This window comes from Aethalodelphis obliquidens, unplaced genomic scaffold, assembly GCF_003676395.1.
Source record: "Aethalodelphis obliquidens isolate GAN/ISIS:26980383/991018 unplaced genomic scaffold, ASM367639v1 scaffold55, whole genome shotgun sequence".
Taxonomy (NCBI): domain Eukaryota; kingdom Metazoa; phylum Chordata; class Mammalia; order Artiodactyla; family Delphinidae; genus Aethalodelphis; species Aethalodelphis obliquidens.
The window spans coordinates 9,209,902-9,235,729 of record NW_020837999.1 but is presented as its reverse complement, the minus strand read 5'-3'; the positions used below and the strand labels follow the sequence as shown (position 1 = coordinate 9,235,729).

General features: G+C 40.5%; 1 protein-coding gene across 1 annotated transcript in view; it reads left to right on the top strand.

Annotated features, from left to right (window-relative positions):
- The window catches only part of FMO4 (flavin containing dimethylaniline monoxygenase 4), a 30,267-nt gene extending 11,838 nt beyond the window's left edge, over positions 1 to 18,429 (top strand). The window contains 6 exon segments of the mRNA XM_027086341.1: positions 1,713 to 1,855; positions 2,761 to 2,957; positions 4,022 to 4,374; positions 10,138 to 10,207; positions 16,351 to 16,705; positions 16,707 to 18,429. Coding sequence (XP_026942142.1) covers positions 1,713 to 1,855; positions 2,761 to 2,957; positions 4,022 to 4,374; positions 10,138 to 10,207; positions 16,351 to 16,705; positions 16,707 to 16,778 — 1,190 coding nt within the window. The 3' untranslated portion in view covers positions 16,779 to 18,429.
- The last annotated feature ends 7,399 nt before the right edge of the window (positions 18,430 to 25,828 follow it).

Here is a 25,828-nt window from a genome sequence, read left to right as displayed (position 1 = left end):
TAATAAGGCCCTGGTCAGTTAGGCCCTGTGACACGGGCAGTTCCCAACAAGACCTCCCAGCAGAGTGGGTACTGTTTTCTATTGGGCCATGTATGTACAGATTTTAGATGGACTATCATGCGACTGGCTCCTACAGCTCATCCCATCCATCCCTGGGCCCAGACCTCGGCATTTATTCCAGGGAGATCAACTTGCTCTGTCTGGGGAGGTTTGTCCTCAGCCATTAACATTATCATCTTGTGCCCTTTGTCTAAGGGGACACCAGTCTCCAATTTGTCTCCCATTAGGTGTATAGTAGCTCCCAAGATATCTCTTCCTAGCAGAGGTACGGGGCACTTGGGAACATGCAGGAAGGAATGGGTGAGCCTATGTTTGTCCAGTTTACATTCTGATGGTTCTATGAATGCTCGTTCTTGGACCTTCCCTGAGACCCCCCATAATTTTACAACTCTTGTGACTGAGTTTACCTGATCTGGTGTTCAGAACTGAGTAAGTGGCATGAGTGTCAACTAAGAATTCAACAGGCTTTCCCCCCATGTCCAATATTAGCTGGGGCTCCTAGGGGTCAATTGGTGTGCCAGCTTAGCAGCCCCCTGGCCCCATCATTCTTCATCTATCTGGCACTCCCTTCCAAAGACTCAGGGTGGGTGGTAGTATAGATTCAGAGGCATTTCCTGAATGCACTTCTGCACATGGTCTGCTGAGCTGAAGTGTCAGGCACAGCCATTTCACACTAGGAACTCTGGTCTGAAATGCTGGGTACAAGGCCTCTTCACATGGTATCCTATGAGCAGGTGAAACTAGACTAAGTACAAAGGAAAAGAAAAAGGTTAGACTTTATTACCCAGTTTCTACTTTTATTTCCAGGGAATTGTTAATGGACTTTGCCAGTGACACAGCCACCACTGTAAATAGCTCTGCTTCCACTGTTACTACCATTCCTAGTTTATATGAATCCATGGTTTATGTCTGTTATATATGCCAAGGAGATAATTACCAAAAAAAAAATCAAGAGGAGAAATATTTGGTAGCCCTTTTCATATATAGTATATCAATATCGTAATAGTGATACTTCCATTGACAGAGTGTTAGGAGCTTGAAAGATCAGTCAGAAATACAAATATAAATAACAAAAGAATAAAGTATAAATAAGCATACAGTATAATAAGACATTAAGCGTATAATAAGACACAAAGTAAAATAAGCATGAAGTAACAAGCCTAAATCACAAGAATAATTACTTTATTTACATGAGAACATGCCACACAATTTCTTTTTGTAAAAAGGAAAATTTCTTAATTCAATTTGTAAGCATGTTGTATACATAAATCACATTTTTGATAGAATATATCTATTGGGTAAAATAACATGCATCAACAGTCTACTTCTTGTCTAGGATGTTCAGGTCATGCATGAGATGTTTCTTATTATTGTCTGCAGTAAGCTTGATTTCCCTAAGTAATTGCTTTAAAACGGAACACGCATGAAATATAAGTTCTCCTATGTTTTTAACAAGGCATGTTATACTAAATCAGTATCTGAGCTTACAGCATCCAGTGGGATAGGGGATGATATACTGGTTCTACTGCCTGCAATTAGGAGCAAGAACAAAGGGCTGCCATATTTCTGGGACTTGCCTTTTCCCACAGACCCTATGCCTGCCAACGAAGGAGTTACAACTCTAGATATTTCTGATCCCTCTGTCCCTTCAGGAATCCATAAGTTTAAAGGCCAGATCCTGCACAGTCAAGAGTACAAGATCCCAACAGGCTTTCAGGACAAACGCGTCTTAGTGATCGGTCTTGGGAACACTGGAGGGGACATTGCAGTGGAACTCAGTCGAACCGCAGCTCAGGTACACCATCTCTGAATCTGCACTCCCACCCCCCAGCATCATTTCTGGTATCTGGAGAGTGGTATTCAAGATTATAAAACACACCGGCCAATCGCTAAATTATGTGGACACAGGGTAAGTGAAAAAAAAATCTTGAAAATCCCTAAAGCCTCTCATAATGCACGCTTTACAGAACTGAAAAGATGTCCAAGAGATGCCCAAGAAGGGTCTAAGAAAATTGTGTGGATGCCAGACCACTAAGTATTTTTCAGAGGTACCCCTGGAACAAGATCAAATGAGCAAATTGTTCTACCCATGCCAACTGTCTTTCTTTCACACTCTCTCTCTGTAATTCTGGAAAGAAAAACCATGTAAAAAGAGAAAGGGGAGGTTGTTTTCTGAACATCTCCAAGTTTTCAATTAGGAGTCAGATTTGTACTTCGTTTTGAGGTAAAAGCACCCGTTACTTTGCCCAAGAAGTACGCATAATGATTTTAGAAATTCCAAGCATAGATCCACAAATTAGAAATCTATTCCACTTTATCATAAATTATAGGACAATGATTAGATTTAGAAATAATAGATATTTATTTAATTTAGTTAAAATTGCTTGCTCAAAACCTCACTTTAAATCCTATATTATTTACATGTAAAACATTGCCAGCTCAATAGCACATGTCTGCTAGTACTATAATTCTTTACTTTAAACATGATGAAAATACTTAACCGATACATAGGTCAGGTCAAAGTGATTTATGAAAATAATGACAGCAGGGGGAACACCTAGTCATTTGGAGATCTAGGTACAACTTCACCAGTCCTCTGTTGTTATAAGACCAGAATGTTATAAATCGTTTGAAACATACTGAAGAAAAATACTACAAAAATGATGCACATGTATTTATCCTTCTTGCCTTACTTTTTAGGTTCTTCTCAGTACTAGAACGGGTACCTGGGTCGTCAGCCGCTCTTCAAATGGGGGCTACCCATTTAATATGATGGATACAAGACGCCACAATTTTACTGCACAAGTTCTGCCTTCATGTGTACTAAAGTGGAGTCGAGAGAGGGGCTTGAATAAAAGATTTGATCATACGAATTATGGACTAAATATTACTAAGGGGTACTTATATTTTTATTTAATGGTAAAGTTATTTAATCAATATTTCTCATTCTATTTTATTCAGAACTCAAAATGTTCAATAATTGTGACATTGCCTTTGTTTATCCAAGCTTATTCTTTTAAGACAATGTCTATCAGTACCACAGAAGTTCTTGAAACAGGAGTACTCTCTGTCTGGTAGCAAAATAGTAATTGATGAGGCTAGAAGAAAATGAAGGATGGAAACTTTATTTCCAGTTTGAAAATTACGAAATTTAAATTGTCCTTGAGGGTTCACAGGATGGCTGCCATCCACAAATAGAATATTTGCAGCAACAGTGAGTGCAGATGGCCAGCTCTCACTAACCTTTAATAAATGTCTACTCTGCCTGAATGATTAGAGGTATGAATTTCCAATAGAAATTCCTAGAGTTATATATTTTAATACACATCTATATAGAGCTACACATTGGCAAGGAAAAGGAAAACTGAAATGCATGTAAAGTCATTAAATGTGATTTTTATTATATGCATGACCCAAATATTTTTTCTTGGGTAAGATGGCTTTCAACTTACGAAGAAAATTAATAACAACGAATGATTCAATATGTAAATTTTATAGACATTATGTCTGCTGCAATTAGGTAGAATGATGTTCATAATGAAAATATTTATTATGAAAATCTATCAGTAGATTCAATTTTTTTAATCCAAAAATTTTTTTGTAATTTCCTCTTTGCCAAATGCCAATCCTTTGAGGCCTGGGTGATGTGGACCCAAAACTGACTATCAAATGGATTGTTGTGTACTTGATCCTGACATTGCTCCAGAAATTAGACCCAAGAGACAGAGAATTTTAAACCCCACAGGAAAGAGTAGGTTTAGTCATTTTCTACATGCCTTCTACTGGGAGCAGGAAAACAAAAGATGTTATAGAAACAGTAAGTCAGATAGACAGCTCTGAATTAGACATTGGTCAATTTACTCCCTTGACGTGGCAGATATTTTGAATTGACTAAATAAATCATTTGCTGAGTGTCTTATAAATATAACCACAGTGAATAATTTTCTCCTCTGTGTCAAAGGAAAAAACCAAAAACAATTGTGAATGATGAGCTGCCAACCTGTATCCTCTGTGGGACAGTCACTATGAAAACCAGCGTGAAGGAGTTTACAGAAACCTCTGCTCTCTTTGAAGACGGGACAGTGGAAGAAAACATCGATGTTGTGATCTTCACTACAGGATACACCTTTTCTTTTCCCTTTCTGGAAGAACCTCTCAAAAGCCTTTGTACAAAGAAGACATTCCTGTATAAGCTGGTCTTTCCCTCAAACCTAGAGAGGACAACACTGGCTATGATTGGCTTCATCAGCCTTACAGGATCCATCTTAGCAGGCACGGAGCTCCAAGCACGATGGGCCACAAGAGTATTCAAAGGTACCTGGACTCTATTTAAAGCCCTATGTGAACAAATGAAACCAGTCCCCTGAGATTTAGCTAAAATCAAACAAATGTGAGTTAAAGTAACATAAAACATCCAAAAAAATTTTAGTGAAGAATTAATTTTATATATGTGTAATATTATGGTGGGTGTGCTTATGTCATTAATGTGACTGAGTGGAAAAAGAGGCTCTGACTCTGTGGATAGAATAAATTTGGACAACAAAATAAAATCACATTTCTCAGAGTAACTGAAAATATTAGAAGCTTCAGGATCCTGTTTTATACTACTCTAGTCAAATCAAGTCTAGTTTAGTCCATTTACTCCTAAGTCTTTCCATTTATGACTATCAGTAGAGTTTTATATCGCTTCCTAAGAAAGATACTGAAATAATATACGCTGTGAATAAAGTTGAGGTCTAAGGAGATAGTGACTTTTAAGCAATGCCCATAAAAACACTGTAGACACTGGACACAGATTGCTATCAGTTATCACTGTAAGAGCAGAGGTGATAGAGTCAGGGCTACTGGGGTCCAATCCCAACTCATTAGCTTTGCAAGGACCTCTTTAAATCTCAGTCCCTTTTTCTGTAAAATGAGAATAAAACCTGTTTCACAAAGGTTTTGTAAAATGAATAACGTCTACAAAGCAATTAGCACAGTTCTTGGCACAGAGTAAATGCTCATTAACTTATAGCTGTTGTTCTTACTATTGCTATTATTATCATACCTCTGTAAAGTAGGGCAAGTTTTAGATTCATAAGCATTTTAAAGAATTCCATTTGTAACTGTATTATTGCATTTGTAAAAATATAAACAGCAATCACAGTTGAGCCAACCAGCTGTCCTTTAGCAGAATTATACCCTTAATGAATAGAAACAATCACCAATAATTAATAAATAGCATATAACACAATATTAGGTAATATTGATTTCTGTCACACTGTAAAAATGTATTAGATATCAACCATACTTTAAAATGTTCTCCTAAATTGACAAACATGATATTTTAACTGGGAGGGTGAGGAGTGGAGGGGAGGAGAAGGTGATTAGGAAATCTCATTTATTTGTATTACAGAAAAAATTCCATGGCATTTGTGATTAAATTATTACAAATGTTTACTTAAGGCTAATTAAAGTGCTTTCACAGCATTTTCCAATTATATTAAAACAATAGCAAAGATCAATAAAACTAAAAGCTGGTTCTTTGAGAAGATAAACAAAATTGATAAACTATTAGCCAGGCTCATCAAGAAAAAGAGGGAGAGGACTCAAATCAATAAAATTAGAAGTGAAAAAGGAAAAGTTACAACGGACACCGCAGAAATACAAAGCATCATAAGAGATTACTACAAGCAACACTATACCAATAAAATGGACAACCTGGAAGAAATGGACAAATTCTTAGAAAGGTATAACCTTCCAAGACTGAACCAGGAAGAAATAGAAAATATGAACAGACCAATCCCAAGTAATGAAATTGAAACTGTGATTAAAAATCTTCCAACAAACAAAAGTCCAGGACCCGATGGCTACACAGGTGAATTCTATCAAACATTTAGAGAAGAGTTAACACCCATCCTTTTCAAACTCTTCCCAAAAATTGCAGAGGAAGGAGCACTCCCAAACTCACTCTGCGAGGCCACCATCACCCTGATACCAAAACCAGACAAAGATACTACAAAAAAAGAAAATTACAGACCAATATCAATGATGAATATAGATGCAAAAATCCTCAACAAAATACTAGCAAACAGAATACAACAACACATTACAAGGATCATACACCATGATCAAGTGGGATTAATCCCAGGGATGCAAGGATTCTTCAATATACGCCAATCAATCAATGTGATACACCATATTAACAAATTGAAGAATAAAAACAACATGATCATCTCAATAGATGCAGAAAAAGCTTTTGACAAAATTCAACACCCATTTATGATAAAAACTCTCCAGAAAGTGGGCATAGAGGGAACCTACCTCAACATAATAAAGGCCATGTATGACAAACCCACAGCAAACATCATTCTCAATGGTGAAAAGCTGAAAACATTTCCTCTAAGATCAGGAACAAGACAAGGATGTCCACTCTCACCACTCTTATTCAACATAGTTTTGGAAGTCCTAGCCATGGCAATCAGAGAAGAAAAAGAAATAAAAGGAATACAAATTGGAAAAGAAGAAGTAAAACTGTCACTGTTTGCAGATGACATGATACTATACATAGAGAATCCTAAAGATGCCACCAGAAAACTACTAGAGCTAATCAATGAATTTGGTAAAGTTGCAGGATACAAAATTAATGCACAGAAATGTCTTGCATTCCTATACACTAACAACGAAATACCAGAAATAGAAATTAAGGAAAAATCCCATTCACCATTGCAACAAAAAGAATGAACTACCTATGAATAAACCTACCTAAGGACGTAAAAGCCCTGTACTCAGAAAACTATAAGACACTGATTAAAGAAATCAAAGATGACACAAACAGATGGAGAGATATACCACATTCTTGGATTGGAAGAATCAATATTTTGAAAATGGCTATACTACTCAATGCAATCTACAGATTCAATGCAATCCCTATTAAATTACCAGGGGCATCTTTTAGAGAACTAGAACAAAAAATCTTAAAATTTGTACGGTGACACAAAGGACCCCGAATAGCCAAAGCAGTCTTGAGGGAAAAAAACGGAGCTGGAGGAATCAGACTCCCTGACTTCAGACTATACTACAAAGCTACAGTAATCAAGACAAAATGGTACTGGCACAAAAACAGAAATGTAGATCAATGGAACAGGATAGAAAGCCCAGAGATAAAGCCATGCACCTGTGGTCAACTAATCTATGACAAAGGAGGCAAGGATATACAATGGAGAAAAGACAGTCTCTTCAATAAGTGGTGCTGGGAAAACTGGACAGCTACATGGAAAAGAATGAAATTAGAACACTCCCTAACACCATACACAAAAGCAAACTCAAAATGGATTAGAGACCTAAATGTCAGACCAGACACTATACAAATCTTAGAGGAAAACAGGAAGAACACTCTGTGACATAAATCACAGCAAGATCTTTTCTGACCCATCTCCTAGAGTAATGGAAATAAAAACAAAAATAAACAAATGGGACCTAATGAAACTTAAAACTTTTCGCACAGCAAAGGAAACTACAAACAAGATGAAAAGACAACCCTCAGAATGGGAGAAAATATTTGCAAACAAATCAACAAAGGATTAATCTCCAAGATATATAAACAGCTCATGCACCTCAATATTAAAAAAACAAACAACCCAATCAAAAAACGGGCAGAAGACCTAAATAGACATGTCTCCAAAGAAGACATACAGATGGCCAAGAGGTATATGAAAAGCTGCTCAATATCACTAATTATTAGAGAAATGCAAATCAAAACTACAATGAGGTATATCACCTCACACCAGTCAGAATGGGCATCATCAGAAAATCTACGAACAACAAATGCTAGAGAGGCTGTGGAGAAAAGGAACCCTCTTGCACTGTTGGTGGGAATGTAAATTGATACAGCCTCCATGGAGAACAGTATGGAGGTTCCTTAAAAAACTAAAAATAGAATTACCATATGACCCAGTAATCCCACTACTGGGCATATACCCAGAGAAAACCATATTTCAAAAAGACACATGCACCCCAATGTTCATTGCAGCACTATTTACAATAGCCAGGTCATGGAAGCAACCTAAATACCTGGCGACAGAAGAATAGATAAAGAAGATGTGGTACATATATACAATGGAATATTAGTCATAAAACGGAATGAAATTGGATCATTTGTAGAGACGTGGATGAATCTAGAGACTGTCATACAGAGTGAAGTAAGTCAGAAAGAGAAAAACAAATATTGTATATTAACGCATATATGTGAAACCTAGAAAAATGGTACAGATGAACCAGTTTGCAAGGCAGAAATTGAGACACAGATGTAGAGAACAAACTTATGGACACCAAGGGGAGAAAGTGGGGGCAGGGGGTAGGATGAATTGGGAGACTGAGATTGACATATATACATTAATATGTATTAAATAGGTAACTAATTTTTTTAAAAAGCCACAATGAAATATCGCCTCATACCTATAAGAATGGCTATTATCAAAAAAACAAAAGATAACCTGTGTTGACAAGAATGTGGAAAAATTGGAACCCTTCTACACTATTTGTGGGAATGCAATAGTGCAGCCACTATGGAATATAGTATGGAGGTGGCTAAGAAATTAAAATTAGAAGTACCATATGACCCAGCCGTCTCACTCCTGGGTATATATCCAAAAGAATTGAAGTCAGCATCATAAGGAGATATCTGCACTGCCATATTCATGGAAGCATTGTTCCCAATAGTCAAGATATGGAAACAACTTAACTGTCCATCAGTGAATAAATGGGTGAAGAATATACAGACAATGAAATATTACTCAACCTTAAAAAAAAAAATCCTGCCATCTGTGACAACATAGATGAATCTGGAGAACATTATGCTAAATGAAATAAGTCACAGAAGGACAAATGCTGCATGATCCCACTTATATGAGGAATCTGAAATAGTCAAGCTCATAGAAGCAGAGAGTAGAAAGGTGGTTAGCAGGGACTGCGGGAAGGGGAATGGGGAGTTGTTGTTTGATGAGTATAAAGTTTCAGTTATGCTAGATGAATATGCTCTACAGATCTGCTGTACAGCACAGTGACTATACTTAACAATACTGTATTACACACCAGAAATTTTGTTAAGAGGGCAGATCTCATGTTATGTTCAATAAAAAAAAAAGACAATCCCAAAACAAAAACAACACAGAAGACTCTTAAGTACCTGGATTTTTTAGGTATTTTATAATGAGCTCAAAAATGCTTATCAGAATGACAGAGCTCAGCCCTTCCCCCTCCCCCGTTCAGAAAAAAAAAAAAAAGGAATGACAGAGCTGAGAAAACAAAACTTGATTAGATCACACCATAGCAGTGATTGCAAGCCTCTCCAGAAAGCCTCCAAGAGGCAGTCTGGGAACCACCAAGTGAAGTCTTTCCAGCTTTATACAGGATAAAATGATCCTAGTGGCAAGTATACTATAGAGCTAAGTCAGACCTTTCTCATGTAGGTTAGTAACCCCACACCCTGGGGTCAGCAACTTGGCAACTGACAAGGGCAGGACTGGCCAGAAAAGAGAGACTGTCCGTGTCTAGGTGGATTATTGAGAACAAGCACATCCTCACAACAGCTCAAGCAGACAGAGCCTTTGTGAGATTGAGAGACTGCCTGGCCCCTTCCATGCCTGAGCCTCCCCATGTAACAAAATGAAGACATACCAAAGCACGGTTATAAGAATGGGGTCATTTTAAGTGTTTACAGTTAACCAGCTAATAGTTTTAATGCACACACACAAATATAATGTGGAGGTATATATACAATATAATGTAAATAATATTATATGTCAATATATGTAAAGTGCAAGCAGATGAAGAGGGGCAGGTCCTGATGACCAGTGCAGTGCAGGCTCAGCCACGGGGCATCTGTCCTCACAATTCCAGCAGTACAGTACCCTGCTTAAGTGAATTCAGAGGGGGAATTTACCTCCAAAAAATTACCCTCTGCACTCTAATTCCATTCTAAGCTTTGATGACCACATGTTTTGAGGTTGGAGCAGTGGGGGGCCAGAAATCAGGGGGAGGAGAACTCAACGGAAGAGGCACATGTGACTTTACTGTTGTTTCTGACTTTCCTTACAGGACTCTGTAAGATACCTCCATCTCAAAAATTGATGGCTGAGGCTACGAAAAAGGAGCAGCTCATAGAAAGGTATGAAATATAGCCTGCTACCAATATATTCCATTACAAAAAAAAAAAGATTTTCAATATAAAAGCCATTCCTAGAGAAGCAATGTGGTAGGATGGAAATAATTGCATTATGAGTCAGAAGAATATGTTTTCAGTCCCTACTTTTCCACCAACTAGATTTGTGGCCTTAGATGTGTCCAATGGAGGGACCAGGTCACTCCACTGAGTCTGGCCCAGGACAGATGGCAACCCTTTGTTCACTTGCCCCCAAAGCCCTGTTCTCTTTGTTCTCCTCCTACTTCTCAGGCTGCTCTTTCTAGGCATTTACAGGTGTCTCCTCTTCCTCACTCCTGAAAAATGGTGAACCCCAGCCTTAATCCTCAGACCTCTTCTCACTTCTATTAACACTCACTCCTAGGTGGCCTCACCAGGCCTGTGGCTTTAAATGCCATCACACACTCATGGCTCCCAAACTTGGATCTCTAGCCCAAATCTCTCCTCGGAACTCCAACTCTTAATCCAACCCCCTCTAGATAGCTCCACTTAGATACGTAATAGGTGTTTGAAATTTAATATGTCTAAAAACTAACCCTCGACCTCCACCTGCACATGGGCTGCTCTGAGACTTTCCCCTTCTCAGTCAATGGCTACTTATTCCAGTTGAACAGTCAAAAACTTTGGAATGATCTTTTTTTCCTCTTTTTCTCTCACATCCTCAGCAAATACTGTCAACTCTTACCTTCAAATAAATTCAGAATCCAGACCCTTCTCACGACCCTGGCTGCTACCACCCCAGAACAGGCCACTATCATCTCTCACCAGGACACTTGCTGTCACCTCTTATCTGGTCTCTGTACCTCCCGTCTGCTATTCTACAGTCTAACCTTGACGTTGCACAAGAGTGACCAATGCTAACATTGCTCTTCTGTTGAAAACCCTCTGACTGCTTCCCATTTCACTCCCAGAAACTTCCCTGCAGCTCTGCACCCCTATAGGCAACCAGCTACCTCTATGCCCTCATTGCCTCCCATTCTCCCACCTCACCCATACTGCTCCAGTCACTCCAGACAGCTCCCTGCTCTTCCAACATGCCAAGCATAGCCCCCTCAGAACCTTTGCACTTACTGTTCCCTCTGCCTGGAATGTTCTGCCCCCACCCCGTACCTGTAGGTTCACTCTGCTCAAATATCACCTCATAAGAGAGAAGCCTTCGCTGAGAACACTGTATAAAATGGCAAACCACTCAGTCTCATCATTGCCTCTTCCCCTTTACCCTCCTTTATATTTCTTCATAATTCCTATTACCGCTTGATATATTCTATATCTATTTGGCTGGGTTTTTTTTTCTACAGCCTGATGATTTTCCCTGTTAGAATGTAAGTTCCTTGATAGCAAGGACTTTGTTTTACTCACTGTTGAACTCCCAGCACCTAGGATGGTGCCTGTCATGTGATACACACTTAAGACTGATTGATTAATTGAAGAATGAATAATTGAAAGAATGACATTGGCACACCATGAAGGTTTACTAACAACAGAAATAAGTGGGAACAGAGCCTTCATATACACTATACAGTTGACCCTTGAACAACACAGGTTTGAACTGCGTGGGTCCACTTACGCGTAGAATTTTTTCAATATATTGGAAAAATTGGGGGAGGTTTGTGACAATTTGAAAAAACTCACAGATGAATCACAAAGCCTAGAAATACTGAAAAAATTAAGAAAATTTAGGTATGTTATGAATGCGCAAAATACATGTATCAGATACTAGTCTATTTTATTATTTACTACCATCAAATATACAAAAATCTATTTTAAAATTTATCAAAACTTGCACACATAAACACAGACCATGCATGGCACCATTCACAATCAAGAGAAATGTAAATAAATGTAAAGATGCAGTATTAAATCATAACAGCAGAAACTTAACTGTAGTATATACTGTACTACTGCAATAACTTCATAGCCACCTCCTGTTGCTATTGTGATCAGCTCAGGTGTTTCAACTATCAGCTTAATATGTCATGTGATGCTAATCATCTCTGCAAGAGCAGTTCATCTCTCCAGTAAATTTCGTGTCTCAGTAAAAAGTGATCTCTTGCAGTTATCACGTATTTTCCGTCGTGTTTAGTAAACCTTGAATAATACCACAGGACCCATACAAAAGTGTCACTAGTGATGCTAGAAATGCTCCCAAGGAGGAGAAAAAAGTCATGACATTACAAGAAAAAGTTGATATGTACAATAGATTGAGGTTTGCTAGCTGCAGTTGCCTGTCTTTTCAAGATAAATGAATCCAGCATAAGGACTGTTATTTTAAAAAAGAAAATTTGTGAAGCCATCGCTGTAGCTATGCCAGCAGGCATGAAAACCTTGCACTTTTTGTGAAATACCTTTTTATCTTGTATTGAAAATGCAGCTTTTATATGTGTGCAGAATTACTATAAGAAAGGCATAGTTATAGACTAACATGACTTGAGAAAAAGTGAAGTCATTACACAACAACTTAAAGCAAAAGAAAAGTGAGGAAGATTGTAATGCCAGAGAAGGATGGTTTGATAACTTTAGAAAGAGATTTGTCTTTTGAAATGTCAAGATAGGGACTCCTCTCATGGCGCAGTGGTTAAGAATCCACCTGCCAATGCAGGGGACACGGGTTCAAGCCCTGGTCTGGGAAGATCCCACATGCCACGGAGCTACTAAGCCCACGCGCCACAACTACTGAGCCTGTGCTCTAGAGCCTGTGAGCCACAACTACTGAGCCCACGTGCCACAACTACTGAGCCCACGTGCCACAACTACTGAAGCCTGCACGCCTAGGGCCTGTGCTCTGCAACGAGAAACCACTGCAATAAGAAGCCCGCACAGCACAACGAAGAGTAGCCCCCACTCACCGTTAACTAGAGAAAGCCCGTGCGCAGCAACGAAGACCCAATGGAGCCAAAAATTAATTAATTAATTAATTTTTTTTTAAATGTCAAGATAATGGGAGGAGCAGCTTCTGCTGACCAAGAGGCAGCAGACAAAGTTCCAAGACACCATTAAGAGAAGGATACCTGCTTGAACAGGTGTTTAATGCAAACAAAAGTGCCCTATTCTAAAGGGGAAAAAAAGGCCACAAAGGACATTTATTAGTAAAGAAGAGAACTAAGCACCAGAATTTAAGGCAGGAAGGCGTAGGCTAACTCTACTATTGTGTGTAAATGCAGTCAGGTTTATGATTAGGACCGCCTTATCTATAAAGCTGCTAACCTCAAGCCTTGAAGGGAAAAGATAAATACCAGCTGCCAGTCTTTTGGGTGTACAACAAGAAGGCCTGGACAATGAGAACCCTTTTTCTGGATTGGTTCCTTCCATGCCTTGTCCCTAAAATCAGGAAGTTCCTTGCCAGTAAGGGACTGTCTTTTAAAGTTCTTTCGATATTGGATAATGCCCCTGGCCACCCAGAACCCATGATTTCAAAACAAAGCGCTGAAGTGCTCTATGGAAGGAATTGTCAGTGCTATGGAAGAAAAGAGAACATCGGGAAAGTCTGGAAGGATTACACCATTGAAGATGCCATTGTTGTTATATGAAAAGCCGTGAAAGCCATCAAGCCTGAAACAATAAATTCCTGCTGGAGAAGACTGTGTCCAGATCTTGCGCGTGACTTCACAGGATTTATGACAGAGCCAATTAAGAAAACCATGAAAGAGATTGTAGATATGGCAAAAAAAATAAAAATAAAAAGCAGGGGGTGAAGGGTTTCAAGATAAAGATCTTGGAGAAATTCAGGAGCTAATAGAGAGAGGGCTTCCCTGGTGGCACAGTGGTTAAGAATCAACCACCAATGCAGGGGACACTGGTTCGAGCCCTGGTCCAGGAAGGTGCCACATGCTGCAGAGCAACTAAACCCGTCTGCCAGAACTACTGAGCCTCCGCTCTAGAGCTCACGAGCCACAACTACTGAGCCCACGTGCCACAACTACTGAAGCCCGCATACCTAGAGCCCGTGCTCCACAACAAGAGAAGCCACCGTAATGAGAAGCCTACACACCGCAATGAAGAGTAGCCCCCGCTCGCCGCAACTAGAGGAAGACCCAACACAGGCAAAAAGAAAAAAAAAAAAAGCTTAACAGAGGGAATTCCCTGGCCATCCAATGGTTAGGACTCTGTGCTTCCACTACAGAGGGCAAGGGTTCGATCCCTGGTCTGGGAACTAAGACCCTGCATGTCACGCACAGCGCGGCCACACACACACACACACACACACACACACACACACACACACACAAGAGCTAATAGAAACCATACCAGAGGAATTAACAGAAGACAACTTGATGGAGATGAGTGCTTCTGAACCAGTGCAAGATGATGAGGAAGAAGACATAGAAGAAGCAGTGCCAGAAAACAAAGTGACATTAGACAATCTGGCAGAAGGGCTCCAATTATTTGAGACTGATTTTGACTTATTTTATAACATGGACCCTTCCATGATACAGGCACTGAAACCAAAGCAAATGATGGAAGAAGAATTGGTACCTTATAGAAACATTTTTAGAGAAATGAAAAAGCAAAAAAGTCAGACAGAAATTACAGTGTGTTTCCATAAAGTCACACTACATGTACCTGCCTCTTCAGCCTCCCCTTCATCTCCTCCACCTCTTCTGCCTCTGCCACCCCCGAGACAGCAGGACCAAGCTTCCTCTTCCTCTGCCTCCTCAGCCCACTCAATGTGGAGATGCCGATGAAGACCTTTATGATGACCCACTTCCCCTTAATAAATAGTAAATAATCATCATGCCCTACTGTCAATAGATTTATCTGTTGTGTTTGTGCGTCTGTCTTCATGTGAAAATCTAAAAACTGCACGGCAAGAATTGTATGAGAAGTTTTTGTGTCATCATCGTCATCATTGCTTAAGTATCTGTCATGTAGAACATCGTGTGTAAGACTTGTACTGAAGTGGATAGCCCATCCTTACATAGGTATAAAGTGAGTGATATTTACAGTAATATAAAATTAATAATGTGTTAGTTTTCTTACTATTTTCTAACTTTGCTTTCAAAGAATTACATTACTGTACAGTATGCCTCTTTCTCTCATATTTGGAGAAACTGTCTATCAGCCTGTCATCACAGGTAAGTGGGTTTTTTTAATGTAACAATGTTTCCAATACTGTACTATGAATATGACTGTAATGCTGTATACCATAAAAATTTTATAATGATTCATTCATTAGTATATAGGCTAGGGTTCCATGAAATAATCACATTGCTGCTGCTGCTTCATTATCAATGTATGATTCATTATACTTGTAAATAAATATGAATTTCTTTTTCACATTATCTTTTCATTTTTGATGTCTAGTGTTTGGGATACAAACAACATCTACAGTATTTTGTATCATATAAGACAATATTGATATAGTTACCAATAGACAATTCGTCTTATAAACAGATGACATAAACTCATGGTATTGATGAGTACAGTACAGTACTGTAAATATATTTTCTCTTCCTTATGATTTTCTTAATAACATTTTCTTTTCTCTAGCTTACTCACTCTATTATAAGAATACAGTGTAGAATCATACAACATACAAAATATGTGTTAATCTACTGTTTATGCTGTCAGTATGGCCTCCAGTTAACTACTAATAATTTATTAGTAGTCAAGTTTGAGGGGAATCAAAAGTTTCATGTGGATTTTCAACTACATGGTGGGTTGGTGCCCCTAACTCTCTCGTTGTTCAAGGGTCAACTGTACTTATATCTGTATCATGTTCAGTACTGCTACGCCAATTACGGTCCTCTCAACTCACAATTAACATCAATAAAAATAATTTAGGTAGCTATATATGTGATGCTTTCTTATCATGTTTATTTATTCAACAAATAAGATATTTGAACTGATCTGATTTTATCCTCCTATCAAATTCAAGAACATAAAACATTATTTAAATCTCCTCTTCCAATTGCCTCCTTCTACCATCTCCTTTAACAAAATTAATTATGCTCACAAATACCCTATGCAAATAAACTCCTCTTATTTTTTTCTCTTCAACACAGAAAAACATTCCTGACATGGTTTGACTCCAATAGAAAGAAACAAAATGGTGGGAGGTGGGGTAACTCATAACTTGAAAATCAAAAGTGATCCATCTTCTTTCCTATCAGGGGTTTGATGAAAGATACCAGTGGAGACAAACTTGACTACATTTCCTACATGGATGAACTTGCTGCCTGCATAGGCACGAAGCCCAATGTCCCACTTCTGTTCCTCAAGGATCCCAGACTAGCTTGGGAAGTTTTCTTTGGACCATGTACTCCTTACCAGTATCGCCTGATGGGCCCTGGAAAATGGGATGGAGCCAGAAATGCCATCCTGACCCAGTGGGACAGGACACTGAAACCCTTAAAAACTCGAATAGTTCCCGATTCCTCCAAGCCTGCCTCCATGTCACGTTATTTGAAAGCTTGGGGGGCACCTATCCTGCTCGCCTCCCTTCTACTGATCTGTAAATCTTCACTTTTTTTTGAAATTGGTGCCAGAAAAACTATGGGACAGAATTTCTCCTTACTTAGTAAGTATTTGGCGAGGATAAATCTGCTTGGTTATGAGGGTTGTACCAAGTCATATTAATTCTATTCCCAAATATCTTGTGTTTTTCACTTCTCTTCTCCATCATAACTGTTATCATCCAAGGTTAGGTCTAATCATCTCTTATCTGAATTATTGTACTATCTTTCTCTCTAGTCTCAGTATCCCCTTTTTTTTTTGCCTCCTTTACCTAAGCAATTATTCTAAAATAAAAAATGTTGTCATTGTTTCTATCAAGATCCTGGCAGGAATAAGATAGAACTCAAATTAGGTAATTTAATATAAAGATTAGTCAAGTGGTTTGGGCAGAGTGCAGGGAAATCATAAGTAGAATGAAATTCTGCCAGACTAGTAACAATGAGGTGCTTCTACCATCCGTAGGCCTAATGAGGAAAGGGGAGAAAACAATTATGAATGAGAGAGAGGGAGAGAGAGAGAGAGATTATGTACAGAGGGCCACCTCTCAAGAACTATGACCTCCAGCTGACCAATGAAGGCAGTCCATGGTGACCCCAAAAGTACTAGGGAAATTAATTGCCGAATCTTAGGCTCTTCCATCCCGCTGCCCGTGCTCCCCAGTGGCCTAACCCAACCAAAATTTAGAGGGCAAGGTTACCGACTATTGTGGATTTAATTGCACCCCCACACACACCAAAAGATATATTCAAGTCGTTACCCCTGGTACCTGTGAATGTGACCTTACTTGGAAGTAGGATCCTTGCAAATGTATATAAGTTAAGATGAGATCATACTGAAGTAGGGTGAGCTAGATCCAATATAAAAAGAGGATCCTTATAAAAAGAGGATAAGACACACAGAGACACAGTCACAGTGGAGAATGCCACGTGAAGACAGGCAGAGATTGGAGTGACGCACCTAAGGATCGCCAAGCAAGCAAACACTGGAAGGTAAGAGAGAGGCACAGATCAGATTCTCCCTCAAAAGCTCCAGAGGGAGCAACCCTGCCAACAATTCCGGACTCCTAGCCTCCAGAACTGTGAAAGAATAAGCCACCCGCTCTGTGGTACTTTGCTCTGGCAATCCTAGGTTACCAATACACCAACTGATGTGTTAGGAGGCAAGCCTCCTAAGCCACAGAGCAAAGCAAAGATGATGGGGAGTGTATAGGAAAGGGCAACCAGAAAGGATCCAGAGCAGACACGTTGCTTTCCAATGTAAAAATCCTTCAAAGTTTGTCCCTTGATTAGAGATAATAAATTCCTTAGCCTGGAAGAGGAAACTCTTCATGACCTGAGTCCCTTTGCCTAGGTCACCAGAATCCTGTCCTGCAGCTACCCCTCCACTTCAAACCCTGCCATCCAGTACTACCAGACTACGGACTGTGCTGTACCTCCTCACTTTGGCACAAGCTGTTGCCTCTTCCAGCCCCTCGAATCCATACCTGACTGTCTTTCTAGAGAGAGCTTGATCTTCACCCTCTGTGAAGCCTTCCCTGATTCCCCAAAGCAGAGTTGACTGCCCCTTCGTAATGATTGTGCCTCATGTACTACTCTGTCATTGTTCTGTTCTTGCTATAGTATAATTTTCTTTTTCTGTCTCCTAATGAATGGTGAGTTCTTGAGAGGAACCATGTTCAGCTAAAACACTGCCTGATAAAAAGACTGCAAAATAAATATTTGATGACTGAACAGTGACCTCACTGGCTGACGTTCCTTGTCTCTCCTCTTCTACCCAAATTCTTTTCTTCTGCCAACTTGATAAATTACCTCAGATTACCTCAGCTCTGCAAATGAACAATGACAGTCCACCAACACCTATTTCACAGACAGTCTTTGTGGCAATCAGAATAAATACAACTAACTAATCCATAACTGAGAGCACTGGTTCAAAGTGCTAACTCTAGTATTCAACCTGGATTATAATCCCAGCTCTTCCATTAGCTGTAAGGCCTTGGCCAAATTACTTAGCCTCTCTGAGCCTCAAGTGTCCTCAGCTGGAAAATGAGGAGAAAAGAATAGTATCACCTACCTCAAAAGTAAACATTAAGTTTACTTAACAATATAGTGTGTTACTTACACAGTAAATTACCTATTAACAGCTGAGGAGTCTGAGGACATTTTTAATTCTCTGAATTAAAGGATTTGAAAATGATTGCCTGTTGCCTAATCAGAGAGTATGGCCTTTGCTCTCTGTGGATTGTCTGGTAGCACTTTCCAACTACGATTACTCTTTTGTCCTTGTGCCCCACCCCCACCCAAACCTTGAGGTGTGCTGCCACCACCATCGCTGCCACTATCACTGCACCACCCTCATGCTTCTCAGATGGACCTTCCAGGATGCAGTAAGCAAATAATAGCAAAGGAAGAATTATTCTCAATCATCAAGAGTGGACCTCCTGTCAGAAGAACCTAGGGGCAAGACGGGAATAAAGACACAGACCTACTAAAGCATGGACTTGAGGATATGGGGAGGGGGGAAGGGTAAACTGGGACAAAGTGAGAGAGTGGCATGGACATATATACACTACCAAACGTAAAATAGATAGCTAGTAGGGAGCAGCCTCATAGCACAGGGAGATCAGCTCTGTGCTTTGTGTCCACCTAGAGGGGTGGGATAGGGAGGGTGGGAGGGAGGGAGATGCAAGAGGGAAGAGATATGGGAACATATGTATATGTATAACTGATTCACTTTGTTATACAGCAGAAACTGACACATCACTGTAAAGCAATTATACTCTAATGAAGATGTTAAAAAAAAATAATAATAATAAAAAGAGTGGACCTCCTGATATAACTTGTTGATGTGTCTCTAGGTTTTTATTGGCAACAACCCCAGTCAGAGAAGCACCTAATTCCAAATCTTCAAAACAAGCTAAAGCTGTCCAACAGGAGCAGTGTTGCTGGAGGATGGAGGAAACAGTGCCCACCAAACTGAGAAGGCATCTTGAGACTGAAAAATACGGCAGGTGGCTCCGTATAATCAATGGATCAGTTTATTATGGGGTAACTTACTCACAGGGTGGGATCTGAATCAGGCAGACAACGATCCGGAAGCATTCACAGCTGCACTCCATACCACCAAGGGGCCTTTGGAACAATTTTATAGTTTACCTAGGGTTTGGGGGGGTACGTGCTTAGATAAGGGACATGCATTCCTAAGCTAAGATTTATGAACAGGTTAACTAGTCTCATGAGCACCAGAATATGTCAGGGAAGGTTTTCATTATTGTTTGGGGACTAACAGAGCACAGAGGCCACCTGGTCCTAGTGATTATTAAACAATATCTATTAACCACAAAGCCCTTGACAACGGAGAAGTGATTCACTGCACAGTACAGTCCTGGGTAGGGTCAGTGAAAGGACAGGAGAAACTGTAAGGGCCCAAGATGACACCAGTTCTGGCTAACAGCCATACACGTATCATATTTAAGCTAACTATACCCAAGTTCTTGAAGGAGAAAACAAAACTTAGATGTCTTTATTACCTCATTATTTTTAGTGTTGCTATCTTTTTCCATGTAGTGATCTTTAGATGAGAAATCAAAGACTCACGGAAGTTAAGTAATTTGCCCTGATTCACACAGCAAGTAGAGGCAGAACAGGGATTTGAACCCACATAGATGTAACACTAAAGCCCAGGCTGCCTCGCTACTTGCCTTGGGAAGCAACTCCTCTATTTGCCTCTTACCACCTCAGTTTGCTTGTCGACGAAGCCCAAAGCTGGACACCTCCTCCTTCAGGAAGCCTTTGTCTTCCTGCTGTTTTCCTTCCTCTACACCTTGAATATACTTCTAAACATTGTCCCAGTTCTCAAAGAACAAGTGATACCAGGAAAAGGCTACTGCGTAGGAATCATTTTAACTGGGAATCATATTTTCATGGTAAATAGTTGGGGAAATATCAGGTTTTATCAAGATATCAACTTGAGGGGCTTCCCTGGTGGCACAGTGGTTGGGAATCGCCTGCCAATGTAGGGGACACAGGTTTGATCCCTGGTCCGGGAACATCCCACATACCGCAGAGCAACTTAACCTGTGTGCCACAACTACTGAGCCTGTGCTCTAGAGTCCATGAGCCACAACTACTGAGTCCGTGTGCCACAACTACTGAAGCTCACGTGCCTACAGCCCATGCTCCACAACAAGAGAAGCCACCGCAATGAGAAGCCCGCGCACCGCAACTAAGAGTAGCCCGCTCTCGCCACAACTAGAGAAAGCCTGCGCGCAGCAACAAAGACCCAACGTAGCCAAAAATAAATAAATAAATTTATAAAAAAGAAAAATATGTCAACTTGAGAAATGAAACAGATTATGAAAGTGTTTGCTTTGTCTCTTATTGAACCAAATTTTAATTATAATTGCAACTCTGTACGAATGGGAATTACCTCATTATCTGAAAATTCACATAACAGCAAATAAAACATCCTCCACCTCATACAGTCTCACAACAGTGTACATGGAATTTAATTTCAGGAATCCTCAAATCCTGGTAGTGGAGATACTGGGATCTGCTTTAAGAAACTCAGCCCAGCTCTAGTCTGACCATTCCCGATCAAGTGTTTCTGATCAGATCTCACACACAGGGAAGGAACGACCAATCAAGTGACTGACCTGTTGTGCTGCGGTTCAACGGAAGAGGTTGGAAAATCCAGCTACGGCTCTGACTTGGGCCTTTAAAATGGTCATGGTTGCAGCTGATGCTGAAACGGTATCCATCAGAAGGGGCGGCGAGGAGTCTCTCCTCTGTTGAGAGTGAAACACAGGTCCCAAGGATGATTCATAATCCTATAACATTTAGAAATATTATTATTGGGCTTCCGGGAAGATGGCGGAAGAGGGCTTCCGGGAAGATGGTGGAAGGGTAAGACGCAGAGATCGTCTTCCTCCCCACAGATACACCAGAAATACATCTACACGTGGAACAACTCCTACAGAACACCCACTGAACGCTGGCAGAAGACCTCAGACCTCCCAAAAGGCAAGAACACCCCCACATACCTGGGTAGGGCAAAAGAAAAAAGAAACAACAGAGACAAAAGAATTGGGACGGGACGTGCACCAGTGGGAGGGAGCTGTGAAGGAGGAAAGCTTTCCACGCACTAGGAAGCCCCTTCGCGGGCGGAGACTGCGGGGGGGCGAAGGGGGAAAGCTTCGGAGCCGCGGAGGAGAGCGCAGCAACAGGGGTGCGGAGGGAAAAGCGGAGAGATTCCCGCACAGAGGATCAGGGCCTACCGGCACTCACCAGCCCGAGAGGCTTGTCTGCTCACCCGCCGGGGCGGGCGGGGCCTGGAGTTGAGGCTCGGGCTTCAGTCGGAGCGCCGGGAGAGGACTGGCGTTGGCGGCATGAACACAGCCTGCAGGGGGTTAGTGCGCCACGGCTAGCCAGGAGGGAGTCCGGGGAAAAGTCTGGACCTGCCGAAGAGGCAAGAGACTTTTTCTTCCCTCTTTGTTTCCTGGTGCGCGAGGAGAGGGGATTAAGAGCACTGCTTAAAGGAGCTCCAGAGACAGGCGCGAGGCGCGGCTAACAGCGCGGATCCCAGAGACGGGCATGAGACGCTAAGGCTGCTGCTGCCGCCACCAAGAAGCCTGTTTGCGACCACAGGTCACTATCCACACCCCCCCTTCCGGGGAGCCTGTGCAGCCCGCCACTGCCAGGGTCCCGTGATCCAGGGACAATTCCCCGGGAGAACGCACGGCGCGCCTCAGGTTGGTGCAACGTCACGCCGGCGTCTGCCACCACAGGCCCGCCCCGCACTCCGTGCCCCTCCCTCCCCCTGGCCTGAGTGAGCCAGAGCCCCTGAATCAGCGGCTTCTTTAACCCCATCCTGTCTGAGCGAAGAACAGACGCCCTCCGGCGACCTACACGCAGAGGCGGGGCCAAATCCAAAGCTGAGCCCCTGGGAGCTGTGAGAACAAAGAAGAGAAAGGGAAATCTCTCCCAGCAGCCTCAGAAGCAGCAGATTAAAGCTCCACAATCAACTTGATGTACACTGCATCTGTGGAATACATGAATAAACAAAAAATCATCCCAAATTGAGGTGGTGGACTTTGAGAGCAAGATATATGATTTTTTTCCCCTTTTCCTCTTTTTGTGACTGTGTATGTGTATGCTTCTGTGTGAGATTTTGTCTGTATAGCTTTGCTTCCACCATTTGTGCTAGGGTTCTATCTGTCCATTTTTGTTGTTGTTGTTTTATTTTCTTGTTTTTTTAATTTTTTTCTTTTCTCTTAATAATTATTTTTTTATTTTAATAACTTTATTATAGTTTATCTTATTTTATTTTACTTTATCTTCTTTCTTTCTTTTTTCCTTCCTTCCCTCCTTCCTTCCTTCCTTTCTCCCTCCCTCCCTGTCTCCCTCCCTCCCTCCTTTCTTTCTTTCTTTCTTTCTTTCTTTCTTTCTTTCTTTCTTTCTTTCTTCTTATAATAATTCTTTCTTTCTACTTTTTCTCCCTTTTATTCTGAGCTGTGTGCATGAAAGGCTCTTGGTGCTGCAGCCAGGAGTCTGTGCTGTGCCTCTGAGGTGGGAGAGCCAACTTCAGGACACTGGTCCACAAGACACCTCCCAGCTCCACATAATATCAAATGGCGAAAATCTCCCAGAGATCTCCATCTCAACACCAGCACCCAGCTTCACTCAACGACCAGCAAGCTACAGTGCTGGACACCCTATGCCAAACAACTAGCAAGACAGGAACACAACCCCACCCATTAGCAGAGAGGCTGCCTAAAATCATGATAAGTCCACAGACACCCCAAAACACACCACCAGACGTGGACCTGCCCACCGGAAAGACAAGATCCAGCCTCATCCACCAGAACACAGGCACTAGTCCCCTCCACCAGGAAGCCTACACAACCCACTGAACCAGCCTTAGCCACTGGGGACAGACGCCAAAAACAACGGGAACTACGAACCTGCAGCCTACAAAAAGGAGACCCCAAACACAGTAAGATAAGCAAAATGAGAAGACAGAAAAACACACAGCAGATGAAGGAGCAAGATAAAAACCCACCACACCTAACAAATGAAGAGGAAATAGGCAGTCTACCTGAAAAAGAATTCAGAATAATGACAGTAAAGATGATCCAAAATCTTGAAAATAGAAGAGACAAAATGCAAGAAACATTTAACAAGGACCTAGAAGAACTAAAGATGAAACAAACAATGATGAACAACACAATAAATGAAATTAAAAATACTCTAGAAGGGATCAATAGCAGAATAACAGAGACAGAAGAACGGATACGTGACCTGGAAGATAAAACAGTGGAAATAACTACTGCAGTGCAGAATAAAGAAAAAAGAATGAAAAGAACTGAGGACAGTCTCAGAGACCTCTGGGACAACATTAAATGCACCAACATTCGAATGATAGGGGTTCGAGAAAACGAAAGGGACAGAGAAAATATTTGAAGAGATTATAGTTGAAAACTTCCCTAATATGGGAAAGGAAATAGTTAGTCAAGTCCAGGAAGCACAGAGAGTCCCATACAGGATAAATCCAAGGAGAAATACGCCAAGACACATATTAATCAAACTGTCAAAAATTAAATACAAAGAAAACATATTAAAAGCAGCAAGGGAAAAACAACAAATAACACACAAGGGAATCCCCATAACGTTAACAGCTGATCTTTCAGCAGAAACTCTGCAAGGCAGAAGGGACTGGCAGGACATATTTAAAGTGATGAAGGAGAAAAACCTGCCACCAAGATTACTCTACCCAGCAAGGATTTCATTCAGATTTGATGGAGAAATTAAAACCTTTACAGACAAGCAAAAGCTGTGAGAGTTCAGCACCACCAAACCAGCTTTAAAACAACTGCTAAAGGAACTTCTCTAGGGAAGAAACACAAGAGAAGGAAAAGACCTACAATAACTAACCCAAAACAATTAAGAAAATGGGAATAGGAACATACATATCGATAATTACCTTAAATGTAAATGGACTAAATGCTCCCACCAAAAGACACAGATGGGCTGAATGGATACAAAAACAAGACCCATATATTTGCTGTCTACAAGAGACCCACTTCAGAGCTACAGACCCATACAGACTGAAAGTAAGGAGATGGAAAAAGATATTTCATGCAAATGAAAACCGAAAGAAAGCTGGAGTAGCAATTCTCATATCAGACAAAATAGACTTTAAAATAAACACTATTATAAGAGACAAAGAAGGACACTACATAATGATCAAGGGATCGATCCAAGAAGAAGATATAAAATTGTAAATAATTATGCACCCAGCATAGGAGCACCTCAATACATAAGGCAAATACTAACAGCCATAAAAGGGGAAATCAACAGTAACACATTCATAGTAGGGAACTTTAACACCCCACCTTCACCAATGGACAGATCATCCAAAATGAAAATAAATAAGGAAACACAAGCTTTAAATGATACATTAAACAAGATGGACTTAATTGATATTTATAGGACATTCCATCCAAAAACAACAGAATACACATTTTTCTCAAGTGCTCATGGAACAATCTCACGGATAGATCATATCTTGGGTCACAAATCAAGCCTTGGCAAATTTAAGAAAATTGAAATTGTATCAGGTATCTTTTCTGACCACAACGCTATGAGACTAGATATCAATTACAGGAAAAAATCTGTAAAAAATACAAACACATGGAGGCTAAACAATATGCTACTTAATAACGAAGTGATCACTGAAGAAATCAAAGAGGAAATTTAAAAATACCTAGAAACAAATGACAATGGAGACATGACGACCCAAAACCTATGGTATGCAGCAAAAGCAGTTCTAAGAGGGAAGTTTATAGCAATACAATCCTACCTTAAGAAACAGGAAACATCTCAAATAAACAACCTAACCTCTCACCTAAAGCAATTAGAGAAAGAAGAACAAGAAAACCCCAAAGTTAGCAGAAGGAAAGAAATCATAAAAATCAGATCAGAAATAAAAAGAAATGAATAAAAGAATAAAATATCTAGGAATAAAGCTACCTAAGCTATATTCCTATATATATACATATATATAATGTCTGAGTCCTAGTAGGTGATTAGTGCATACATCACCTTCCCCTTCTCCCAAGGGGATGCTAGCAAATGTCTA